Source organism: Heterocephalus glaber, unplaced genomic scaffold, assembly GCF_053883595.1.
Source record: "Heterocephalus glaber isolate CG9 unplaced genomic scaffold, H.glaber_assembly_v1.0 deba00001460, whole genome shotgun sequence".
Lineage (NCBI taxonomy): Eukaryota > Metazoa > Chordata > Mammalia > Rodentia > Bathyergidae > Heterocephalus > Heterocephalus glaber.
Genome location: NW_028258307.1, coordinates 4,743,565 through 4,766,380, shown reverse-complemented (window position 1 = coordinate 4,766,380; position 22,816 = coordinate 4,743,565). Strand labels below are relative to the sequence as shown.

Below are 22,816 nucleotides of genomic sequence, written 5' to 3'. Positions count from 1 at the left end.
TGCACATGATGATTTCGGATACTACACGTGATCTTAGCCAAAAGGCTGAGAGGTGATGATGATTTCAGAACAAATACTTCTAAAATACGAAATTTAGGGCCAGGGATTTAGCTCAGTGGTTCCAGCACCTGCCTCGCAAGCGCAAGGTCCCAAGTTTGATCCCTGGTACCTAAAAACAATAAAATAAAATACGGAATTTAGGCAACGATTATTTATCTGTCTAGGTTATATAAATACATATAAAACTAGTAGTACACAGAGACCTATTACTTAGCTGCAAGGGAATTATCAACAAGATCACATAGAGTTTAGAAGCAGTTGTTGAGTTACTAAAGTTAGCAGTTTTTCTGTTTATATTTCATCTTTGAGAAGAGCATCTGCAGGGACACCAAGTGTTCAAAACAAGGCAGATAGAGATTACATTGTTTTACAATGCTTTTGTCAAATGGCTTTATACATTATTTAAAATTTTTAGCTATACCCATTTTGCATGAAAGATGATTAGGGACGTGATAAGCTTCCACACAGAATATGGCAAGGGGGGAATAAATTTAATTATATAGTGAAGACTGGCAGGCATTAACTTCTCTAAGTGACTGAAATTGACACCACCAGCCATAACACATTGATGTTGTGTATTCCCTTAAATGTTGCGGTGAGAAGTCCCTTCATCTTTCTGCTCTCCTAGAAACCCAAGATCCCAGTTTGATCATGAGAAACAGCAGGCAAAACCAGCGAGGGACGTTCGACAAAGGGACCTAACCACACTACTCACAACCGTGTAGTTGTAGAAAAATGAGGGAAAGTCTAAGATAGAATTCAAGTGGAAGAGGCTAGGGAGACTTGATGACTAAATACAGTGATGTTTGGGTCCTGAAATCAAACAAGAATGTTGTAAGAAACCTGGTAAAATCTTGAGTAAAGTCTGGAGTTTCATTAATAGTAACATGCAGTGTCAATTTCTTAGTTTTGGTAAATGTGTCATAGCTCTCTACAAAGCTGGTGTTTGAGGAAAACGGGTAGAAGGGCATAGGAGAAGACTGCTCTGTTTGCAAATTTTCTGCATATCTAAATTTAATTCCAAAATAAAAGTTTATTTTTTATTTTTAAAAGGTACTACTTCATGCATTCTTTGTATGCAGAAATTTTATCTTTGTACAGGAGTTGGGCACATGTTTTTCAGCAGCCAGTTTTGTTCAGGCCCAGTTTCCTACTCAGCAGTCTCTGACACAAGAGGGGAGGAAAACCAGATTTAATGGAGACATCAATGCAAAAAAGTTGGTGGAATCATTGATAGGGAACTGCTAAAAAGGGGACTGAGGGAGTTACGCCTTGCCATTTTGATTCTGAATACTAGGCAACATTAAGCTATTCTCTTTACTTCATAAATGGGGCCAGGGATTTAGCTCAGTGGTTCAGCCACCTGCCTTGTAAGCGTAAAGACCCGAGTTCGATCCCTGGTACCAAAAAAAAAATAATAATAATAATACTGCTTCTTTACCTCATAAATTAAAAACTAAGCATATATGTGTATGTGTATATATTTGTATGCATAGTCATATAAATGTTTGTTTCTACACATACATACACAGTTTTTCCCTATAGCTTTAATTTTAAAAGATAAGAGCTGGCTGTGGCTTGATTTGAGTATCACATGGAATTTCATGTGAGTATCATTTCATCTATAACTTTGTCATTTCTCTACTGTATTTTTACATAAATAGTATATGTTTTATTAGCATGATAATAGGTTTTTATTAGATAAGGGATATTAAAACTTCCAGGTGAAATATGAAATGGCATTTTAAAAATATCTTAAATGGTTTTTCTATCAGTATTACCTTTTTAAAAAGAGTTTTCTTTATTCTCTCCCTAGATAAAACAATAAAATTATGGAAAATCAGTGAAAGGGACAAAAGACCAGAAGGGTATAACTTGAAAGAAGAGGATGGAAGGTATAGAGATCCTACTACAGTTACTACACTACGAGTAAGTACTTAAGAAAAAAATGGTGCTGACGAATAGGATTTTATATTCATGTCATGTAGCCCAGATTCGGAGGACTTGAATAGCAGTAATTACAGTTAAAGTGTCCTACTTCCACCTCTTGCTCCCATCAACAATTCTGTAACGTGTTGATGCTATTTCCCATTTCATTCTAGAAACTGAATCGTAGTGGTCTTACTGTGACCAAAGGCAGAACCAGGACCCAAACACAAGAATATTTTATGCTATATTGCTCTTCTTTGGCTTTTGTGGTTGAAGTATCAGCTGTTAATAGCAGGTTAAGTTTCAAGTTTTTCTTCACATATCAAAAGAATAGACCAAAAAGGGCTGGCGACATAGCTTAGTGCAAAGGCCCAAGGTTCAGCGCCCAGCGTGGGGTGGGGGTGGGAGTGTCTTTCGGTTGTAGTGTAAAAGCACTAAGAATTTTTTTAGATCCATTAATTTGAACCATAAAAATGCATTAGTCTTGAACATCTTTTAAGTAAAAGAACTAAGAAGTGCAAATTTTAGTAGCATTGCTTCTGGTAAAAGAAGGTAAAATTGTCTAAATTATTGGTTTTTCTCTTCCCATTTCAACACTTTTTGAAGGATCAGTATCACTTGCTTTTAAAAACTAAATCTCAGGGGGCTGAGGATTTAGCCCAGGAGTTCCACCGCCTGCCTCCCAAGCACAAAGTCCCAAGTTCGATCCCTGGTACCCAAAAAAACCCACTAAATCTCAGGGGTCGGGGATGTAGCACAGTGGCACCGCGCCTGCCTCGAAAGCTCAAGGTCCTGAGTTCGATCCCTGTTCGGTCCACCCCCAAAACCTAAATCTGTATATTCTCTTGTAGAACAGTGAAGTGTTTTGACCATTTACGGCTGCTTGAAACAGTGAGCCTTTTGTAAATTGCTTTTTGTGTCTTATTGACAGGTGCCAGTCTTCAGGCCCATGGACCTAATGGTAGAGGCCAGTCCTCGAAGAATATTTGCCAATGCTCATACATACCACATCAACTCCATTTCTATCAATAGTGATTATGAAACTTACTTATCTGCAGATGATTTGCGGATTAATCTTTGGCACCTGGAAATTACAGACAGGAGTTTTAGTATCCATTTGGTTTTCTTTGTTTTTTGGCCTTTGATAAAGAAAGCATATTGCGTCCATATTGAATTTATTTTCTTCTTTAGTATACTTGATTCCTTCCTTGTATAGTGTCTTAATATATGTGGAATCTTATTTTTTTTCTTTGTATATAAGTGACTAAACACTGGGGGAGGTTACTTTATAAGGATAAATGACATATAATGCATTGATTTCAAAATTCAGTCCATGGAATTATAAGGGCTTTGTCTATTATATTTATGAAAATAGGAATTTTAATTTTTGTAATTTAGTTTTCTGTTTAAAAAAATCAAGTTTGAGGATAGTATACTTGATTCTAATTGTAAAAGCATTTCAATCAAGGCTGGAAAAATAAGCACACTCAAGTTGTGATACTTGATGGTATAAAGTCAGTAGAAATTCTCCAAATCCAATTTTTATTGTATATTAGGCCCCTAAAATTTTGTGCATATGTAAGTATGTGATGTAAACATATGGACCTGTGCACACTGATACATATATGAAATGTAGAAATGCTATAAATACATTTATTTTAATTTATTTTTTGCTTGTTCCTGAGGCAGCTCTGGCTATGTACTAGTTCAGGCTGGCCTTGAGCTCACTGTGTAGCTTACACTGACCTTGAACTCAAGGTGATCCTCCTGCTTCGGCCTCCTAAGTGCTGAGATTACAGGTGTGTGCCACCATGCCTGGCAAATATATTTAAAGTATATTTTTAAAATTCTTGGTAAATGGTAGCAGCCATTACTACTACTGTTAACATACATATTTTTTTAGTGATTGTTTTTAAGTCTATGAGTGAATTCTGGGTTTGAGAAATACAGAATTCTATTTGCCCTTTTTGAAAGTGAAATTCCTTAATAAAATGCTGCGTAGATATTGTGGATATCAAACCTGCCAACATGGAAGAGCTCACAGAAGTGATCACAGCTGCAGAATTCCATCCCAACAGCTGTAACACGTTTGTGTACAGCAGCAGTAAAGGAACCATTCGGCTCTGTGACATGAGGGCGTCGGCCCTCTGTGATAGGCACTCTAAACGTAAGTCTGGGGCTGGGTGTGGCTGGGGTACAGCCGCACCTAGCCTGCCTGAATCCCTGGTTTCAGCCCCCAGTACCATGAATGGTTGAATGTATGTATGTCTATTGTATATATTTTTAAATAGTAACATAATCTTTTTTCTGAAACTAGCACCAGAAACATGCTTAGGGCCTCCTGCACCTTCTGGGGCTCCTGACTGAGGCATTCCCAGTTACAGAAGCATAGATAGCGGGGCCCTCAGGACTTGCCGTTCATTCCCAAGGATCATACATTTATAGTATTCCAACCCTATATTCAAGTAAACCAGTTCTTTGTCTCCCTTCTTCCTCCCTGATTCCTATTTTCTGTTTTGATCTTCCTAGGAAGATTTATTCAAAGAAGATGTTTTCTTGAAAACCACTAGGTTGTGGGCTAACGGTATAGTTCAGTGATAGAGCACGCGCCAGCATGTGTGATCACCAGAACAATCATAAATAATGAAAAAAAAGCTAAAGTGTTGCAATATTCTTTTTCATTTGATTGTATTTGAAAATTTGGAAACAGGTGTAGACCCTGTTATCAGAGTAAATTTAGCTGACCATTAAAAAAAAAAATCCTGATACGAATTTGGATGGCTGAGGATGGTATGTTTCCCACAGTGATGATACAGGCAAAATCAGTCAGGAATGTTGAGAATATACCAACCTGGTGCCTGGAAATCAAACGCCCCAGCTGAGTGTAGTTCTGCTGAATTAAGCACATGACTCTTGAAGTGTACTGTATATTGTTTTATCGTCAACTTCAATGTTAAGTCATTTTCTTCACATGATCTTAGCCAAAAGGCCAAGAAGCGATGTTAAGTCATTTTCTTAAGGAACTTTCAAGGGAATTACATTACATTCTTGTATAGCCAGCAAGATGTTTTTCATTTCTTTATTATAAGCCTGTTATCTCACTGCCAGGAAGTTTGTGAATGGCTGTATCAAAAATGATCTGTCCAAACTAGACCATTGGTACACCGTGCCCTTCTGTTTCTTTATGCTTGTTTTTAGTGTTTGAAGAACCTGAAGACCCCAGTAACCGGTCTTTTTTTTCCGAAATCATCTCCTCTATTTCTGATGTAAAATTCAGCCATAGTGGTCGCTATATGATGACTAGAGATTATTTGTCAGTCAAAATTTGGGATTTAAATATGGAAAACAGGCCTGTGGAAACATACCAGGTATTTGCAGTTCTTTCTTGAATGACCGTGAATCCTGTATACTTTCAGGTGTTTAAAGGAGATTTTGTACAAAGTGTTAATCCCAGTAGAGTTTGTTTACCATTAGGCTTTTTCCCTGAAGTCCATGAACTGTTACCTTCCCATATGCTTAATGTGTATATACCTACATAATTTTTGAGGTCAGTTCAGTTTTGGTTTTTTGTTTTTGTTTGTTTGCTTTTTGAGATAGGGTCTTGCTATACAGTTCAAGCTGGCTTTGAACTCGTTATGTACCCCAGGCTGCCCTCAAACTCAAGCCAATTCTCCTGCCTCAGCCTCCCAAGGGCTGGGGTTACACGTGTGCGCCACCACACCTGGCGTCAGTTCAATTTTTTAAAAGTGTGATTTTGTTACCCATTTTAGTCTAGTATTAACAACTTCATGTGCTGCCGCGTAGTTTAAATGAGAAGGTCTGAGCACACTGCACAAGGGTCAGGGCGGGAAGAGGACTGGGGGGCACAGCCAGTGCTGGTTGGGTTCTCTTGGGGTGAAGAATGTGTGGTGGTAGTTGATCAAGAGCTTAAGCTTTGCCTGCTGAGTCAGATGGACTTGAATTCCATGCTTTGGCTGGAAACTGTTGCCTTAAGCTGAAGCAGAGGGCCTTGAAATCTCATCAGATGGCTTTAGGAGCTGCCTGTTGGCTATAGGATGTTGGTCAGCTTGAGATTCTTTGCCAACCAGCCACTACCTTTGTTCTGTGTCCACTACATCAGAGAGAAGAGGTTAAAATACACAACCTAGCACAGGGTAGGGTCGGCAGAAACCTGTTAGGATAAAAAACACTTAACACGATGTCTTGTCTCAGTTTTCTCATTGCAGAAACAAAATACCCAGCACCCACAAGTTAAAGGAGGAAAGGTTTATTTCAGCTCACAGTTTGTAGAGGTTTCAGTCCCTAATCAGCTGGCTCCCCAGACAGGGTCGCATGGCAGAGGGGCATCACAAACAAGAAAAAAACAGTTCATGGGTTGAAAGGCAGGAAAAGCAGCAAGCACCAGCTGCAGAAATAGCAGCCTTCTCTCTCTTATCCGTCCAGGCTGCCCACTTTTTGGGTGGTGCCACCTTACACCCAGAACTATGCTAAACCAATCAGTGGATTAATTTAGTCATCACTCACCCTTGATCCCAGCATTACACACTTAATCCCAGCACCCTAGATCCAGCCACCTCCAAAAAGCCCCACTTATGACCACATGAAGCTTTGGGGGGACATTTAGACACAAGCCATAACACACTGACTTAGGACTATAGTTCATAAATGATACCTTCTTTATGTGATAGATTCCTAATAAAATTGAGACAAAGTTTTTAAATCTTAAATCCTATTTGGCAGACAAAAACCACTCAATATTCTCCTTAATGGTATTAGAAATTTCAAAGTACAGTAAATATTATGTTGAAATTGAAACAAAGGCAGATCACATACTGTTTTGTTTCAACGTATATTTTTTTTTTTTCCAACATATACTTTTTTTTTTTGGTTCCAGGGATTGAACTCAGGTCCTTGCGCGCTTGTGCAGCAGGCGGTGAAACCACTGAGCTAAATCCCTGGCTCAACGTCTACTTTTTTTTTTTTTTTGGTACTGGGGATCGAACTCGGGACCTTGCACTTGCAAGGCAGAGGCCAGAACCACTGAGCTAAATCCCCGGCCCTCAATGTATGCTTTTGATAGAACTAGTTAACTCTTTATCTTCCCATTCCCATTGAGAATTGATGATTTGAACCTTAGCTTCATACTCTCAAATTGTTTGGTGAGAAACCCTGTATGTACTGTGTATATTGTGAAACATTGCTGAGTTTGAGTAGTCTACCTAAAATGTTACTAATTTGATGATTTCTGCCTGTGATGAATTGGCTTAATGATTGAGAATAGTCATGTGTGCAAATGTAGCTCATATAGATTCAGGTATTTTTGTTGAATTTTTATGGTCATCTTACCGAGTTGTATGTGATTGAAGGACATTTTTTGATCTTTTCTATTTTTCTCATTACTTTGCTGACATGATCTTTAACCCCACATCAGCCGCCTTGCTCTGTATTACAGATTTTCACTTCATCTCATGGAGACATGCTTGAATCATTGCACTGTTTAAAGTAAATGTACACTTGAAATGATGATAGATTGTTTCCTACAGAATTCTAATGTAGAAGTTACCATTGCTTCATTTTAAGGTGCTCTCTGAGTAAAAAGGGGATAGCGGTTAGATGGTCCTTCTTCCCTCTCATCAAAACAAATACTTTGAAATTTTCCTGTGTACTTCTGGACTTGTTAAATACAAGATTTTCTTTTTAGCTTACCATTTTTATGAAATTTTATAGGGTTATAATTGAGAATGTACATCCTCATTAGTCTTTGATGGTACATAGTGATACAGAGTGATGTAGTCAGATTCCTAAATGAGGCACTTGTGAGGTAACCATCAGAACTGAGGAGCACAGACCTGAGCACTGCACTGTGTAGAGGGTGCACAGAGCACCGAACCGGTACCGATTGTGCCTGGATGTGGCATCCAGAAGCAGTGCTTTATCAGCAGTTAATGGACTGAAAGCCAACTAATTGTAATCACATGCTGCTGTAATGTTCTTTTGTTAGTCTCTTACCTGCCATTCTCAAAAATTTTCTGGCCTAGGGCCAGGGATTTAGCTCAGTGATTCCGCCTCCTGCCTCGAAAGCAGAAGGACCCGAGTTCGATCCCCGGTACCAAAAAAAAAAAAAAAAACCTTACAGCTAAAAATTTTCAGGCCTAAATATGATGGTTGGGGTTATCTGGGTACATGTGGTGTACCCAAAAGAGAGTTTTCCCCTGTTGGACAGTAGGGAAATGTGCCTCCCAAAAGAATAAAACACACTTAATTGTTGCTAAGAGAATTGAAATTTAACATGATCAAAAGGTGTGTGCTATCTGCATACATATGCTTTTGTGACATATTAATCATTTTCCTGATTTAAGTGGATAGCTCTTGAGGCAAATCATACACACACACACATACACACAAACATATATATAAATATGTATATATCTGTTTTTCCCCAGGTGCATGAATACCTCAGAAGTAAACTTTGTTCACTGTATGAAAATGACTGCATATTTGACAAATTTGAATGTTGTTGGAATGGATCTGACAGGTAATTGACTTTAATTTGTATTCTCTCAAATACAAATTGTATTAGGTAATAGAAACTTGTTTCATGGCTTCTGTTATAGTTGCCACATTAGTTAAGAATGTGGTCAACATTATTTAGATTTTACAGGTCCGGAATTCATTTCCCCAAGGAGTTCTCAAAATAAATGGCGTGATCTTAGGGCATAGCAGTACTGACAGATGGCAACTAAGCTTTGGAGTCACTGGTAAATGTGACACAAATCATCTACAGCAGAAAATTATAGATATCTAGATTATTATTTAAAAATCTTAAAACTTCCCCCTTTTATGAGGCAGATACATGACATTTCTAGCTAGGCACATTGGCACACCCATGCGCACTTGGGGTCCCATCTGCTTGAGAGACTGAGGCAGGAGGGTCACTTAAGTACAAGAGTTTAAGACAGTGTAGCGAGACCCAGTTTCCAAAGAGAAAAAAATTTAAAAACCACATTTCTGACATGGCCATCACTTAATTAAAATAGTGACTTTTCACTTTGGTTGTTACTTTATTAAACTGTTCCTTAAAATATTTAGGCAGCAGATTCTTTAGATTTCTATGCACCATTTTCTCTATATATTGCATTAATACCTCAGAGTATTAACATACAATATGGTCGTGGGTAGTTACCCTTTTAAGAATAAAAAATTTTGTATCAGTGTAAATACAGTTCCCTTTTACAATTTCAGCAAAATGTATACCATTCTTTCTGATGATAAATAAGTTTTACTTTTAATTGTCAATATTATTTACCACTCACTGTGCTCCAGCTAAAGAAGAAAACACAATTTTGAAATTATTTAAATTTGTATTTAAAGTGACTAGAGATTTTATTCAATAATTTTATCACAGAAGTTAATATTCTGGTTTCATGATAATTAGGCATTATAGAAGGTAGTAGAACTTGGAATTTTTATCTTTTGTCTAGTTTTTAAATTATATAATCACCTGATTTTAACAGGAGACCCAATAAATAATAGGCTGGTCACACTAAAACATAGGGGGGCCCATTCATAGGGGTGATCACTCAGTGCCTTGGACTACTGCAAGTAGAGCTGAGGCCTTAGAAGGGAAGAAGAAAAGAGAAATGAAGAAATTGAAGGGAAAGAAGGTATTGACATGATAGAATATATGGAACATTGCTACAACTCGTGCTTTTAGCAGTTTTAAGATATCTCCTTTAATAGTTAAACATTTTTGGAATAACTTCAAACTTACAGGAAATTTGATAGAACTCTTTATTTAGCTTTTACTCAGGTTCTCTCATTGCTGTTTGCTATATTGTGGTCTCTTCTGTCCTTATTTATAGCTTATACCTGTCTACATAAAAATCCATGCAGGTGGACACATGCAGACTTAAAAATTGTGCAGAGTAAACACCAAACATGATCAGCGTTACCCCTAAATTCTTTACTGTCTCCTACAAGACAAAAAGCACTGTACTACAAATGACAGTGCAGAAACAGGTACACTGATGCAGTGCTGCTATCTAATCCACAGACCCCGTTAAAATTCCATCTAACTTCAGTCATTTCCTTTATAGCAAAGAAGACACTCGTGGCACAGGGCTCAGTTCAAGATCCTCCCTAGCAGTTATTTGTCATATCTTATAGTTGCCTTTATTCTGGGACAGTTCTTTATTCTTTCCTTGTCTTTTATGGCCTGGACATTTAAAGAAAAATAGACGAATTATTTTTTAGATTTTTTTTTTTCTTTCTTTCTCAGTACTGGGGAGCAAACACGGGACTTTGTGCTTCCAAGGCAGGCAAGTTGCCACTGGGCTACATACCTGGCCCTTAGAATGTTTAATTCAAGTATTGTGTGATATTTTCTTATGCTTAGAGTCGGGTTATACCTTTTTTTGTCAGGAATGCCACAAAAGTGCTGACCTAATGATAATCTTTGTAAAAGTACAAATAGCTAAAGAGTAGGCATCCTTAATCTATGAAAACCTCACAGATTCAGTCCTACTGCCTCAGTGCTGGGATGACAGGCATGCGCCACCACATCTGACTTAGAGGTAGATTTTTTTTTTTTTTCTTTGGTATTGGGGATCGAACTTGGAACCTTATGCTTTTGAGGCAGGCAGTGGAACCACTAAGCTAAATCCCCGGCATGAATTCAGATAATATGGGTATGCCAACCCAATTTACTTAACTCATTTAAAAAGAAATAGTTTTATTATTTTCAGGAACATACACCAACTGGAGTTTGATTAAAATTTTTGTCAAATATCCTTTAGAGAAATTGACATTACTGAATAGATTGTAATTCTTTGTAGGTAACAGATGAAGTGTTACTTTGAACAATTCCCTAGTATCCTGTAATCTCATTTACAATAATAATTTGAACCATGTGGCAAGGAAGTGGTAAATAGTAGTGACATCAGACCCTTTCCAAACTGTCAGGAGTTCCAAACTTGTGAAGTTTTTGCCTTTGAGGGCGCTTGATGAGTGTTGACCAGTGATGTATGGCAGATACAATGGATAGCATGTCCTGGGCGGGCACAGTGGCACGACCCTGCTGTCCTTGCTGCCTGGCAGGTTGGGGCAGCAGGAGGACGAGTTCATCACCAGTCTAGGCGGCAGAGTGAGGCCACCCACTTCTGTACCCACCAACAGCATATCCTGAGCAGGCTAGAAATTGGTTCTCCTTGGAACTGATGCTTTTAAAAGTATTTAAGATGTTTTTTGTGGTATAGGAAAACTGCCTATCAGTAACAGTTTTACTGCTTTTTTAACATTCTCAGTAGTGTATTTAACCAGACTACTTTGGGATGAGCTAAATAGCTTATAATTTACATGTAAAATAAACCATTAGTTTGTTCTGGATAGATATTATGCACTATGGAGCCGGTTAGAATATGTGAATTCCACAGTCTGCTTCAATAAACGGTCTAATCTGGTTGATCACATGGCCTGTAATTATAAAAATACTCAACAAAATAACTCAGCCCTAGAAGAAGTTTTACTTGTTGCCCTTGACTTTGCTAATAGTTTTGCTAGTCATAGAACCATAACCAGTATATGACTAGATTTATTTCAGTGATTGAGTTGACATCAGTACCCCATTTCTTAAGACCTTTTTTTTGGGGGGGGGCGGGCACTGGGGATCGAACTCAGGTCCTTGCACTTGCTTAGCAGGCGGCGAAACCACTGAGCTAAATCCCTAGCCCTGAGTACCCCGTTTCTTAATTCAAAGCTGCTTGAAGTAGATGTCTCAGGTGGAGTCCTAGGCAAGGTTTAGTTACTGAACCATTTTGCTATCTTGGGTTCCCTGTTTCACTGAGTGTTCTACTTTTACAGTGTTGTCATGACTGGATCTTACAATAATTTCTTCAGAATGTTCGACAGGAACACAAAGCGAGATATAACCCTAGAAGCATCACGAGAAAACAATAAGCCTCGCACGGTTTTGAAGCCACGCAAAGTCTGTGCAAGCGGCAAGCGAAAGAAAGATGAAATAAGTGTTGACAGCCTAGATTTCAACAAGAAAATCCTTCATACAGCCTGGCACCCCAAGGAAAACATCATTGCTGTAGCTACTACAAACAATCTGTATATATTTCAAGACAAAGTGAATTAGAGGTGGCATTCCTAGCAGAAGAGCCCACTTCCTCCTTAGTGAGATAGTTGAATCTAGCATTCATACTTATAAGAGAGAGGTCCATGCGGCACCCCTTCCAGTGTCTGACAGTGTGCCATTCGACAACACATGTTTGTAGCTACATGGAGAACGCTCTGTGGTTTCCTCACTGTGTTCTCCATGTCTGCTAGCCATTTAGGTAAGGGTAGGGCACTTTTAATTTAAATGACTTCTTGCACCATCTTGCCTAATGGACTAGATTGGACTGTGTCGACATTGATTTACTCCACTTTTTATGCCTTCCATTGTGATGACGTCAAACACAGTGAACGCCTTCAGTCATGCTATGGGATTTAATTGTGTATCCTCATTACTGTATCATTTGTGGGGTACACCCCTTCCCCTTTTTTAAATTAAATACAGCTCATTCTTACTGTGGCTTGTAGCATTCCTCCTCTCTGGCCTCCTGGACTGTCCCCCTCATCTCTCTTACCCTTGCCCCTTCCACCCAGTCTTGGTGGTGGTATATTATGAAAAACAAACGAAAGCACACAAAATGAGTGAGTTTGGGGTCAGTGGTAAAGGGGGTGTATGTTGCGAACAAATGTTTAATAACAGTTGGCTGTAATCCTTGCCATGTCTGGCAATGAAAATAAGGAAAAAAAAAACTACTACTGAATAAAAGTGACAAAGAATGGAGAATCCGGTTTTCTTTTTCTTTTTAATCTACCTCTTTAAGCCAATATTTTGTGTAATACCTTTACGCGCAGTGAAATGAAATGGGTTCCATTGCTTCATTGGTATTTGTCATTTTTAACAAATGTTCTTTTTCCTGGAGAAGGAGACTGTTGGTTCTGTGTGAACATGTTCTGAATATATATTGGTATGAAGGGTTTCATGATCTCTAATGCTACTAGAAAGTTTTTTACTGTAGTTCTGAGTATTGGATACATTGTATCTATACTTAATTCATCTGTTCATGAAATTATTGTAAATGAGAACCAAATTTGTGGAACTTCATTTTTAAAGACTTTATAGTGTTTAATTTCATTTTTGCCTTACTAAATACTAACTGAAAGACTTACTGTTTTTGACAAGTTAAAACTTTTTTGTCATATAAAAGCAGAAAACTAACATCTAGTAATTTCATAGATAAGATTGACACTTCATCAAATACTTTTTATATTTTACTATCAAATCAGAATCAAAATGAAATGTAATTTGCCATAGATATTTTTCTTGTTTTTCGTTTTCCAAAGCTTATATTAAAGACAAACCTTTAAAGGTACAGTGTTCAAAAAATACTGAATGGACTTCATCTGCTGCCTCAAAGATTTAGATCTGTAAATGACTGCATTTTCCTTAAGTGGTGATATCCAAAGATGAAGAGGACCCTGGGTTTTAATAGGTGGGATGCACATTTGTCAGTCCTGCAGAAGCTTTAATGGAGAAAAAGATGGACTTTATTTTTAAAAGATGAATCGAGCAGGCATTTATATTATAAAGATTGGTGGTATATTTTGGTTGAGCAGTAATATAACAACCTTGAATATAAAGGACTCTTGAGTGCTTGTATTCCAATTACCTATTGTTCTTTTCTTTGGTAATGAAAAATAATTCCACCATAATTTCCTCTCCATTATACAAATATGTCTTGTAAATTAAGTTTTAGCACACAGGAGAAATTTTATGTAATAAAATTACTGTATCTTTTGCACTTGAATTTGTAAACACATCGATTATATGTCTGATATTCTTAATGGCACTTTTACTAATTTATTTGGGGATCTTGGGTGCATTCATAAATCTGTTATTTATTCTTCACACTTGCAGGTGGGGTTGATATTCCTTTATCAGAAGTATCAGTGGTGGTCTTTTCTGATCGGACAACTTTACAGAAGATGTTTTTGGGAGGTGCTTTCCTTACACTTTGCTTGTATTTCTTGAGATAATACCAGCAAACAGCTCTGGGAAATTCTCTTTTGATTTGTCTGTAGCTATGATAATTCTCATCCATGATACTTAAGAGTTAGTTTTAAATATTAAAGATAAACATTGCTAAAATTAAAAATGCCTCTATCAAGGAATGCTATGATAAATCATTGTAACTTTAACTCAAGTATTTTTTAATTTCTTTGGTGTAGCAAAATATTAGCCCAAGCCACTCATTTTATATGGTCATCATTAATTTTTTTAATAAAAATTACAGAATAAACTTAGTCTTGTCAAGTTGCTTGTATTTCCTGTTCTCTTGCTACTAATATACATACTCTATCCCTTCTCTCTTAACCTTTTGAGAAGCTTATAGAAGAACTTTTATTATTAATCTCCTCTGATCTTTACTTTGTGGCTGGGCAGTGATAGTAGTTAATTTATAATCTATGTAAATATGCTTATGAAACAACTACTAGGTATTTAATTTCTTTGAATCCTTTAGTCTTTTTGGAGTAAAAATCTATGTACCTTTTTTCCTTTCAAAATCATGAGGCTTTTTTAAAAAAACAATGTGAAAGTTAATTCTGGTCCGAGATATAAAATATAAACATGGATCTTGAAGCTCTTGGTGTGTAACTTTCAAAAGAGTAATGTGTTTATTCTTAGAAAATTGTTCATATGTGAAAGCTAAGCGGTACTGATTAAAAGCATTTTTAGTGAAATTGAAACTACTTCTCTGTGGATATTACTTCAGCATCTTTTTTTCTACCACATAAATTTAAGGGGAGGTAGCAATGTGCACTTCAGGAAGAACAAAATCAAGTGCTGCTTTTGCTCCCTAGAAAATAGAGATAAGTGTATGTTATGTCGTCCAGCCTCAAGTCCGTTTTCTTTTGTATTTGATTTTTTTTTTTGGTACCAGGGATTGAACCTTGGGTCCTTGCGCTTGCAGGGCAGGTGGCAGAACCACTGAGCTAAATCCCTGGCCCTTCTTTTGTATTTGAAACCACCACTTTTTATGGTATCTTATCTGTTCAGGTGGTTGATAGCTTAAGCTGTGTGTGTGCGTGGATAACAGTTTTTACACACCCCTCACCCTAGAAGTCTTGAAAACATTCTGCTTTATTTTATAATTAATGCGTATGAATCAGAACAAATTAGTTATTAAATGAGTGGTACTACATTATGTAAGCTACTACAAACCCCCACTTTACAGGCTTACTGTTAACAGAAAAAGTCCTTCCCTTCCTACAAAGCTTGTTTTTAAAGGAATTCTCAAAGAATTTGGCAGATGATGTTGAGCTGGGGATGTGGTTCAGAGGTGGAGTGCTTGCATCCACAAGATCCTGGGTTCAATCCCCAGCACCATAAAATAAAACTGGCGTGGGAAAAGCTTGTACTATTTTGTGCATTTTTAGAATATTCTACTTAAGTTCCCTGTTGAGTGGATAGATAGCAACAAGTTATTTGACAGCTTGCCCACTAGGGGTCAATGGTGAAGTCTTGAATAGCATTTTTGAGGTATTTTTAAACAGGAAGTTCTTTTTCTATACTAGAACAGCTTTATTACTAAAAACCACATTGGTGACCAAATGAAGGCCAAATCCAGGGTATTTTTATATGCCCAAGTAAGACCACAGTGCAGCATGACCCGTGTAGTAAATGTGTGAAGACCCAGTGCTGGAGCAAGAGCCCAGATGCCAGCGTGGTGCCTGGTGTGGTCTCACCTTATTGGAGTTATGCAAGATGAGATTGGAAGATGGCTCTGAGCTACCTATGCCCAGCCCTTTGGAAAGTCAGAAGCTGTGTGCAATTCGTTTTCCACACGAGGACAGCATGGATTTTGTGCTGCACATCTGCTGGCTTAACTGCAGTGTCTTAAGTTCCTTTTAGTAAACAGTGTTCCAAGTGCACGCTGTTTGGACAGTTTTTATTTCTTTTAAAGAAGAACAGTACCCCACCAATAATACCAGGCAACACCCATTCATGTTTTTATGTATTTTATTTTCTATCTTAGAAGCTTACCGCTTTTTAATAGAAAATGGCTTCTTATTTTATTTCTCTAACATACCTTGAACAGTTTCCTGTATCAGTCTCTGTAACCAAGATTTTCCTTTCTACGTAGTCTAGCTTGCTTGTATTGCATACCTCATAGTTTAACCCAGGCCATTGTTGACTGATTTTTGTTTTCATTTTTCCAAGTAGGAATATGGAGATAATGAACACACTTAGAGCAGGCTGGGTGTGTAAAATTATTAGGACACATTCCTAGAGATAATTATTATGGTGCATACTGGAAAATTTCCCTTTCATTTTTGATGTAGTAAAAATAATTTGTTTCTGGGGCCGAGGATTTAGCTCAGTGGTTCTGCTGCCTGCCTTGCAGGCACAAGGTCCTCAGTTCGATCCCCAGTACCAAAAAATAATAATAATAATAATTTGTTTCTGTGTTTCTAGCATGACCCTTGTTTTTGTTATCTGGATCCAAGACCTGTATCAGACACTTTATAAATATTTTCTCTCAATCAGGGTTTTTTCCCCTTAAACAGTGCCTTTTGAAATGCAGAAGTAGTTAATTCTCATAGTCAATTTTTACAGATTATGCTTTTGGCAAATCTGAAATATTTGCCTAATATGAGGTTATAAAAATTTTTTGTACATGGGATCAAACTCTGGACCTTGTACTTGCCAGGCAGGCACTGTGCCCTAAATCCACTTGAGTTTTTATGTATGAGACACAAAAATTATATACAGTGGATACCATGTGTAGGTCAAGATATTTTTTCTTTGTACTTGTGTTGAAAATCAGTTGACTATGAGTCTGCTTCTGAACTAATCCATTAGTGTAAGGTCTGCACTTTTACCAGTATGATATCTTGATGGTATTTTATGTAAGACTAGAGATCAGGTAGTGTAAATAATTTAGTATTCCTTTTCAAGTTTACTTTGCTATTTTAGTTTCTTTGCTTTTATTTATTTATTTATTTTGTACCAGGGATCGAACTCGGGTCCTTGTGCTTGCACAGCAGGGGGCAAAACCCCTGAGTTAAATCCCTGGCTCTTTGCTTTTGCACACACAATACCTCATTGATTTCAAGAAGCAAAACAAAAAACACCTTGGATTTTGATGAGTATTGAATGTGTAGACTAGTTCAGGGAAAGCAGACATCTTGGTGTTCTCCAGTCCATAAAGACAACCTGTTGCTCTGTTTAAGTCTTTGCTGCTTTTACTGTTGTTTTCAGCTTTTAGCATCCAAGTCTTGCACATATGTTGCTAGTGTTTCACAAGATCCCGATTTGCTCCTGTATATGGTACTTTCCAAATAGCAATTTCTGATTCATTGATGATATGTAGAAATATGGTTCATTTTTGTATATTGACTTTGTATCCCGACACCTTGCCAATTTAACTTTTGTAGGTTTTTTAAAACAACTTTTCTTCATAGATGAACTTTTCTTCTGCAGATTATTATGTTTGTTTCATTTCTTTCCAATCTTCCTCTCCAGTACCTACCTTCCTTTCTTTTTCATGTCCTACTGCACTGGACAGATGCTCCAGCATGCTGCTGAGTAGAAGAAAGACCAGACATATCATTGCTTTGTCATCGGTATCAGTGGCAAGCACTCAGTCCTTTACCAGTCAATTCTAGAGCTTTCCCCCCCTTGGTACATACCATAATAGGCCAAGGAACTTCTCCTATTCCTGGTTTCCTAAGAGTTGTTATTCATGTTTGGATATTGGATTTTGTCCAATGTTTTGTCTACATCTGTTGAAATGATCATACAATTTTCTCTCTCTTTTTTTGGTACCGGGGATCGAACTTGGGTCCTTGGGCTTGTGCAGCAGGGAGCGAAACCACTGAGCTAAATCCCCGGCGAAATTTTCTTTTAAAACGTTCCTATGGTGGATTTCATTGATTAAAATGTAGAGCAGCCTTGCATTACTGAGATACTGCTGGAGTATTTTGCTAGTATTTTCTTCAATGCCTTTGCAACAGTATTCATGAGAAATACTGATTTGTAGTTTTCTTACATTTTAATGTCAGTGGTTAACAGTGCTGACCTTGTAAAATGAGTTTGTCCTACTGTATGGATGGAGAGTGTAAAACTGGTATAGTTTTATCCTTAGAATTTACTAGTGATAATTACTTTGTTGTATTATGTCAAAGGTCAGTCACATTGCTGATGTTCTCCTCAAGAACTGTAATACGTCCCTCATGGGAGCTGAAATGTGTTGCTTTAATTGGTGAATTGCCCAGCAGAGTTAGCAAAATGAGTTGAGTTCACCAGATTATATTTTGCCTTCATAGTATATTAGAAAAAACTATTAGCAACAATCTAGATAAAACTCTTGTTGCTCAACAGTTTACCTGGTGAGTAATGCCTAAAAGGATTAATAGATAGGTAACAAAGCAGTTAAATAACAAAAGACAAGGCAGTTAGAATGTCCTGGAGTGTTACTGTAGAAGCCCTGTGAGTTTCAGAAAATACAAAGTTCTTGTTTCCTCTGCCTCTCTCCTTTCCCTGCACCTCACACTCTTTCTTCTCTCCACCAGCAGCCAAATGGTGACTTCTCTTGCAGACAGAGCTATTTGGTCATTGGATGAGAGTGCATACACTTCCCTTCTCTCACCATTTGAGTTGGCACCTCTGCTGCTTTAGAATTAGGGCAGAGCCATGGAAGAGTATTGGCATTTGGGTATGGTATTATGCAATCTCTAAGGAAACATCCAGAGAAACCGTATGGGCTGTAACCAGGAGAAAGGAACAGGAATTGCCACTGTGGAAGCACAGACATTGGACATACTAGGCAAAGATTTTAAGTCATCTTTTAAATAGTGTATTGCTCAAAGCTAAAGGAAAGCATGTATTAAAAAGCCAACGGAGGGCTGCTTGTAGCTCAGTGGCAGAGCACTGATCCCTGTCACTGATCCCCAGCACTCACTGTTGCATAAAATTGCATAAAACAAATGATGGGGTTTATGCTAACATACTGTTACAGATTATATTGTTCTCTAGTCACCCTCCTCAGATTCATTGCTTTGGGATTCAACTTGGTAACGGGTTGGCCTGCTTTGTCCCATGGTTTGGGCAGGGATATTATGGTCCAGAGCTGCAACTGCTTGTTCCTCTTGATTTTATTCATGAGAGGAAAATTTGGGCCAAGCTATGTCCTACAGAAGACAGACAAGATCAGAGCTGGAGCATGTCTCACCTTGGGACAAAGCAGGCTGAGCAGTCCATCCTAATCATCCTTCAGAGGCACAGTAGCGCATAAGTGTCCTTGAACTCGATGGCTTTGGAGAATGTTATGCAGCATGATAGGCAATGTCTATGGGTTATTATGATGCACATATCCTATTAGTATTGATGTAGTAAAATGGTTTATGGTGAGAAAGAAGAGCAAATATGCTACCTTCTCATCAAAATGTATCATATTAAGTTAATCAAGTAAGGGCTGAAGATTTAGCTCAGTGGTTTCGCTGCCTGCTGCGCAAGCACAAGGACCTGAGTTCGATCCCCAGTAACAGTACCAAAAAAAAAAAAGTAAATTTTAACTATCTCAAAAACTACAAAGTTAAGTATTAAGACGATCACTGGGGATTTAGCTCAGTGGTTCCGCCGCCTACCTTACAAGCGCAAAGTCCGGAGTTCAATCCCCCATACCAAAAAAAAGAATTGTGAAAAGTATTAAGACGATCAACTAAAACAGTGAGTGGAAGTAAAGGAAGATGAGAAACTATACTAATTTCCTTACTGTTCCTTGGTGGGCATTAAAAGAAACTTTAACGAAATGGAGAATTAATAGAATTAAGAGTACAAGTTTTCTTTTTTGGGTGTGAAAGTTATTAAAATTAGATTGTGTGGCACATTCTGTGAATATAGTAAAAATATTAAATTGTGAACTTGAATTTAAAAGAATCAATTGTGTGCTATGAAAATACATTCAAGAAAGCTGTTGGGCTGGGGATTTAGCTCAGTGGTTTCTTTGCCTGCTGCGCAAGCGCAAGGACCCGAGTTCGATCCGCAGTACCAAGAAAGAAAAAAAAAAGCTGCTAATGCAGCCACAAAATAGGAATTAGATTCAAGAGTCAATAAAGTAGATAAACCATTCACTAATATAATCCAAAAGAAAGAGAACAAACAACGGAAAATAAGAACAGTAACACTCTATAGAAACAAAGCTAATGCACTTTTAAGCACAGGCCTCACATTTCCTTAAAGGAATTGTATCATTAAATAAAAGTAATGCACTTTCACTTAGGACCAGGAAAAGTTTTTTTTCTATTTTCTTTTCTTTTTTGGAGAGGAGGAGTACTGGGAAATGAACCCTAGGTCTTTGATACTGAGCTACATCCCAAGTGCATTTTTATTTTTCTTAGGGTTTCACGAAGTTGACAGGCTAGGCTCAAATTTGAGATCCTGTCTCAGCCTCTCAGAGTGCTGTAATTTGCAAGTGACCACCACCACACCAGGCTGTAATTATTTTTTTTAATAAAATGAGCATGAAAGATTATATCAAAACAAAAAATTGAGAAATGTTTAAAACCTTTAAGAAGCATCTATAAAAAATAAAAAGTCAAAAAAAAGTAAAGAAGTACCTAAAATGAGAAGGCAGGGCCGGGGATTTAGCTCAGTGGTTTCGCCACCTGCTGCGCAAGCACAAGTACCCGAGTTCGATCCCCGGTACCAAAAAAAAAAAAAAAGGGAAGGCAGTTTTGTAATGTTAATTGAATACATTTCTGACCAAAATCTTAAAAAGAATATGCCTGGGGATAAACTAATTAATTATTTTAAAAAGTCATGTAGTACAGAATTTTTAAATATATAATTGGAAGAATAGTTTAATGTATCACCTTGCTTCAGTAATTATCCAGGAGATGGTAAAGGAGCTCAGCAGTAGAGTACTGGGATCTATCCCCAACACCACAAAAATAAATTTTAAAAAATAATTAACAATATATGGTCAATTTTGGAGAAGCCTTGTTTTTAACACTTTTTTTTTTTTGGTACCGGGGATCAAACTCGGGTCCTTGTGCTTTCGAAGCAGGCGGTGAAACCACTGAGCTAAATCCCCAGCCCTAGAAGCCTTGTTTTTGGAGACGGCATCATGATGTAGTCCAGGTTGGCTTTGAATGTGTGGTTTTCTTGCCTTAGGGATTATAGGCACAGGCTGCCCCTTTGCTTGGACAAGTCTATTTTCAAGTTCATCTGAACAATTAACCACGAAAAAATTTAAAAGACAAATGAAGAGAAACTTTCTGTAATGGCTATCTAATAAACTTACTGTATGCTGTGTGATCTAAAAATAGAATGAATATGAAAATTTTTTAAATTGCCATTAATCCCCCTCAAAATGCTTCCCCCTCATTTTCAACATGCTTAACTCATCATTTTACTTTCTGAATCGGTTTTGGAAGTCCTCTTTTCATCAGTGTCTTTAATTGCACTGTCGTGGCTGCCTCCAACGTTTATCTTTCATGGTCGTTTTGACTTTGAGGAAGAACCAGAAATTGTATGGTTCCAGAACCACTGAATAAAGTAGAGGAAGACACATCACAATATTTTTATGAGCCTCACTTTCCGTTGGATGACAGCAGCATTCACCAGGTTTTTTTTTTTGATCACAGTTAAGGACATTCAAAAAAGACTACCAGAACTGCTTCAGAAAGTGGCAAGAACAATGGGATAAGTGTGTTCTAAGCGAGGGTGATCGATGGTAATGTGTCTTTTACTGTGATAATTCCCCCCCCCCCCCCCCCCCCCGGTTCTAGGAATTGAACTCAGGACTAGCTCTTGCTAGGCAGGCACGGTGCCACTGAGCCAAATCCCCGGCCCTTTTACTTTTTACATTTTAAAAATGTAAACACAGATATTTTTATCACACTGTATAGATAGCCATGAAGTAGACAACATTTTTGTGAGCATTTAGAGTATCATAAAGGTCATTTCAAATCAGTCGAAATAAATTGTTGGGTCAAGGGGCTTCAAAACTGGGAAGAATTGAAGTTAAATAATTTACAACATATGAAAAATAAATTTCAGATAAATTAGGGGTCTAAATGTAAAATTAAGCCTATAAGAGAATTAGAAAAAATAGATTAGTTATCTAAAATGACAGATTTAATGAAACGTTTAAACTTCTATAGAACAAAATAAAGTTACAAGACAATAGGCTGAAGCATAGGCCACACATAGATCAAAATAACATGGAAGTATGATGCAGGAGTGTTCAGGGACAAAAAGTACTGCAGTTTTGAGTCACCCAAGTCAAGACATCTGGCTTTCCAGGTCACGTCCCAGAGATAGGGAGGTGATGGGTCTTGAGTGATTTTCTTATGTTTTCTTGATTTCTCTTGTTTTTTCTTTTACAACAATAGTGTGTGTTGTATTTGAATTGAAAATTTTTAAATCCCGAAACTGTAAAAAGGTTTGGGCCACCTTAGATTGTTTCCTGCTTGCGTTGTTTCCCCAGCTTTAATATAAGGAGGGAAAACCCTGGGTTTTGTTTGTTTTTTTGGCTTCCTTGAAGTTTCGCCACGATGCCTGATACAGAAGTGAATCTCTACGGATATTTAAAAAATAAAGGCGCAGGGACTGAATAAGACAGTTTGGATCCCGTAGGTGTGGAAGGAGATTTGGGCGCTTTGCATTTCCTCATGACACACCTCCTCCGATCCTCTATCCCTGGCCCTCGCGTAACTCATTGCATCCGGTCAGTCCCAATTACACGCAACAATTCATTCCTGGCGC

At 37.7% G+C, this 22,816-nt stretch overlaps 1 protein-coding gene across 5 annotated transcripts in view; it reads left to right on the top strand.

The window, feature by feature from the left end:
* Positions 1 to 12,829, top strand: part of Ppp2r2a (protein phosphatase 2 regulatory subunit Balpha) — an 81,897-nt gene extending 69,068 nt beyond the window's left edge. For 4 of the 5 annotated variants that reach the window (XM_087216789.1, XM_004848368.3, XM_087216788.1 and 1 more), the window contains 6 exons: positions 1,877 to 1,989; positions 2,921 to 3,098; positions 3,992 to 4,156; positions 5,188 to 5,357; positions 8,433 to 8,524; positions 11,848 to 12,829. In XM_087216789.1, the coding sequence (XP_087072915.1) occupies positions 1,877 to 1,989; positions 2,921 to 3,098; positions 3,992 to 4,156; positions 5,188 to 5,357; positions 8,433 to 8,524; positions 11,848 to 12,127 (998 nt within the window). In that variant the 3' untranslated portion in view covers positions 12,128 to 12,829. The other variant, XM_087216790.1, reaches the window with a different exon arrangement.
* The last annotated feature ends 9,987 nt before the right edge of the window (positions 12,830 to 22,816 follow it).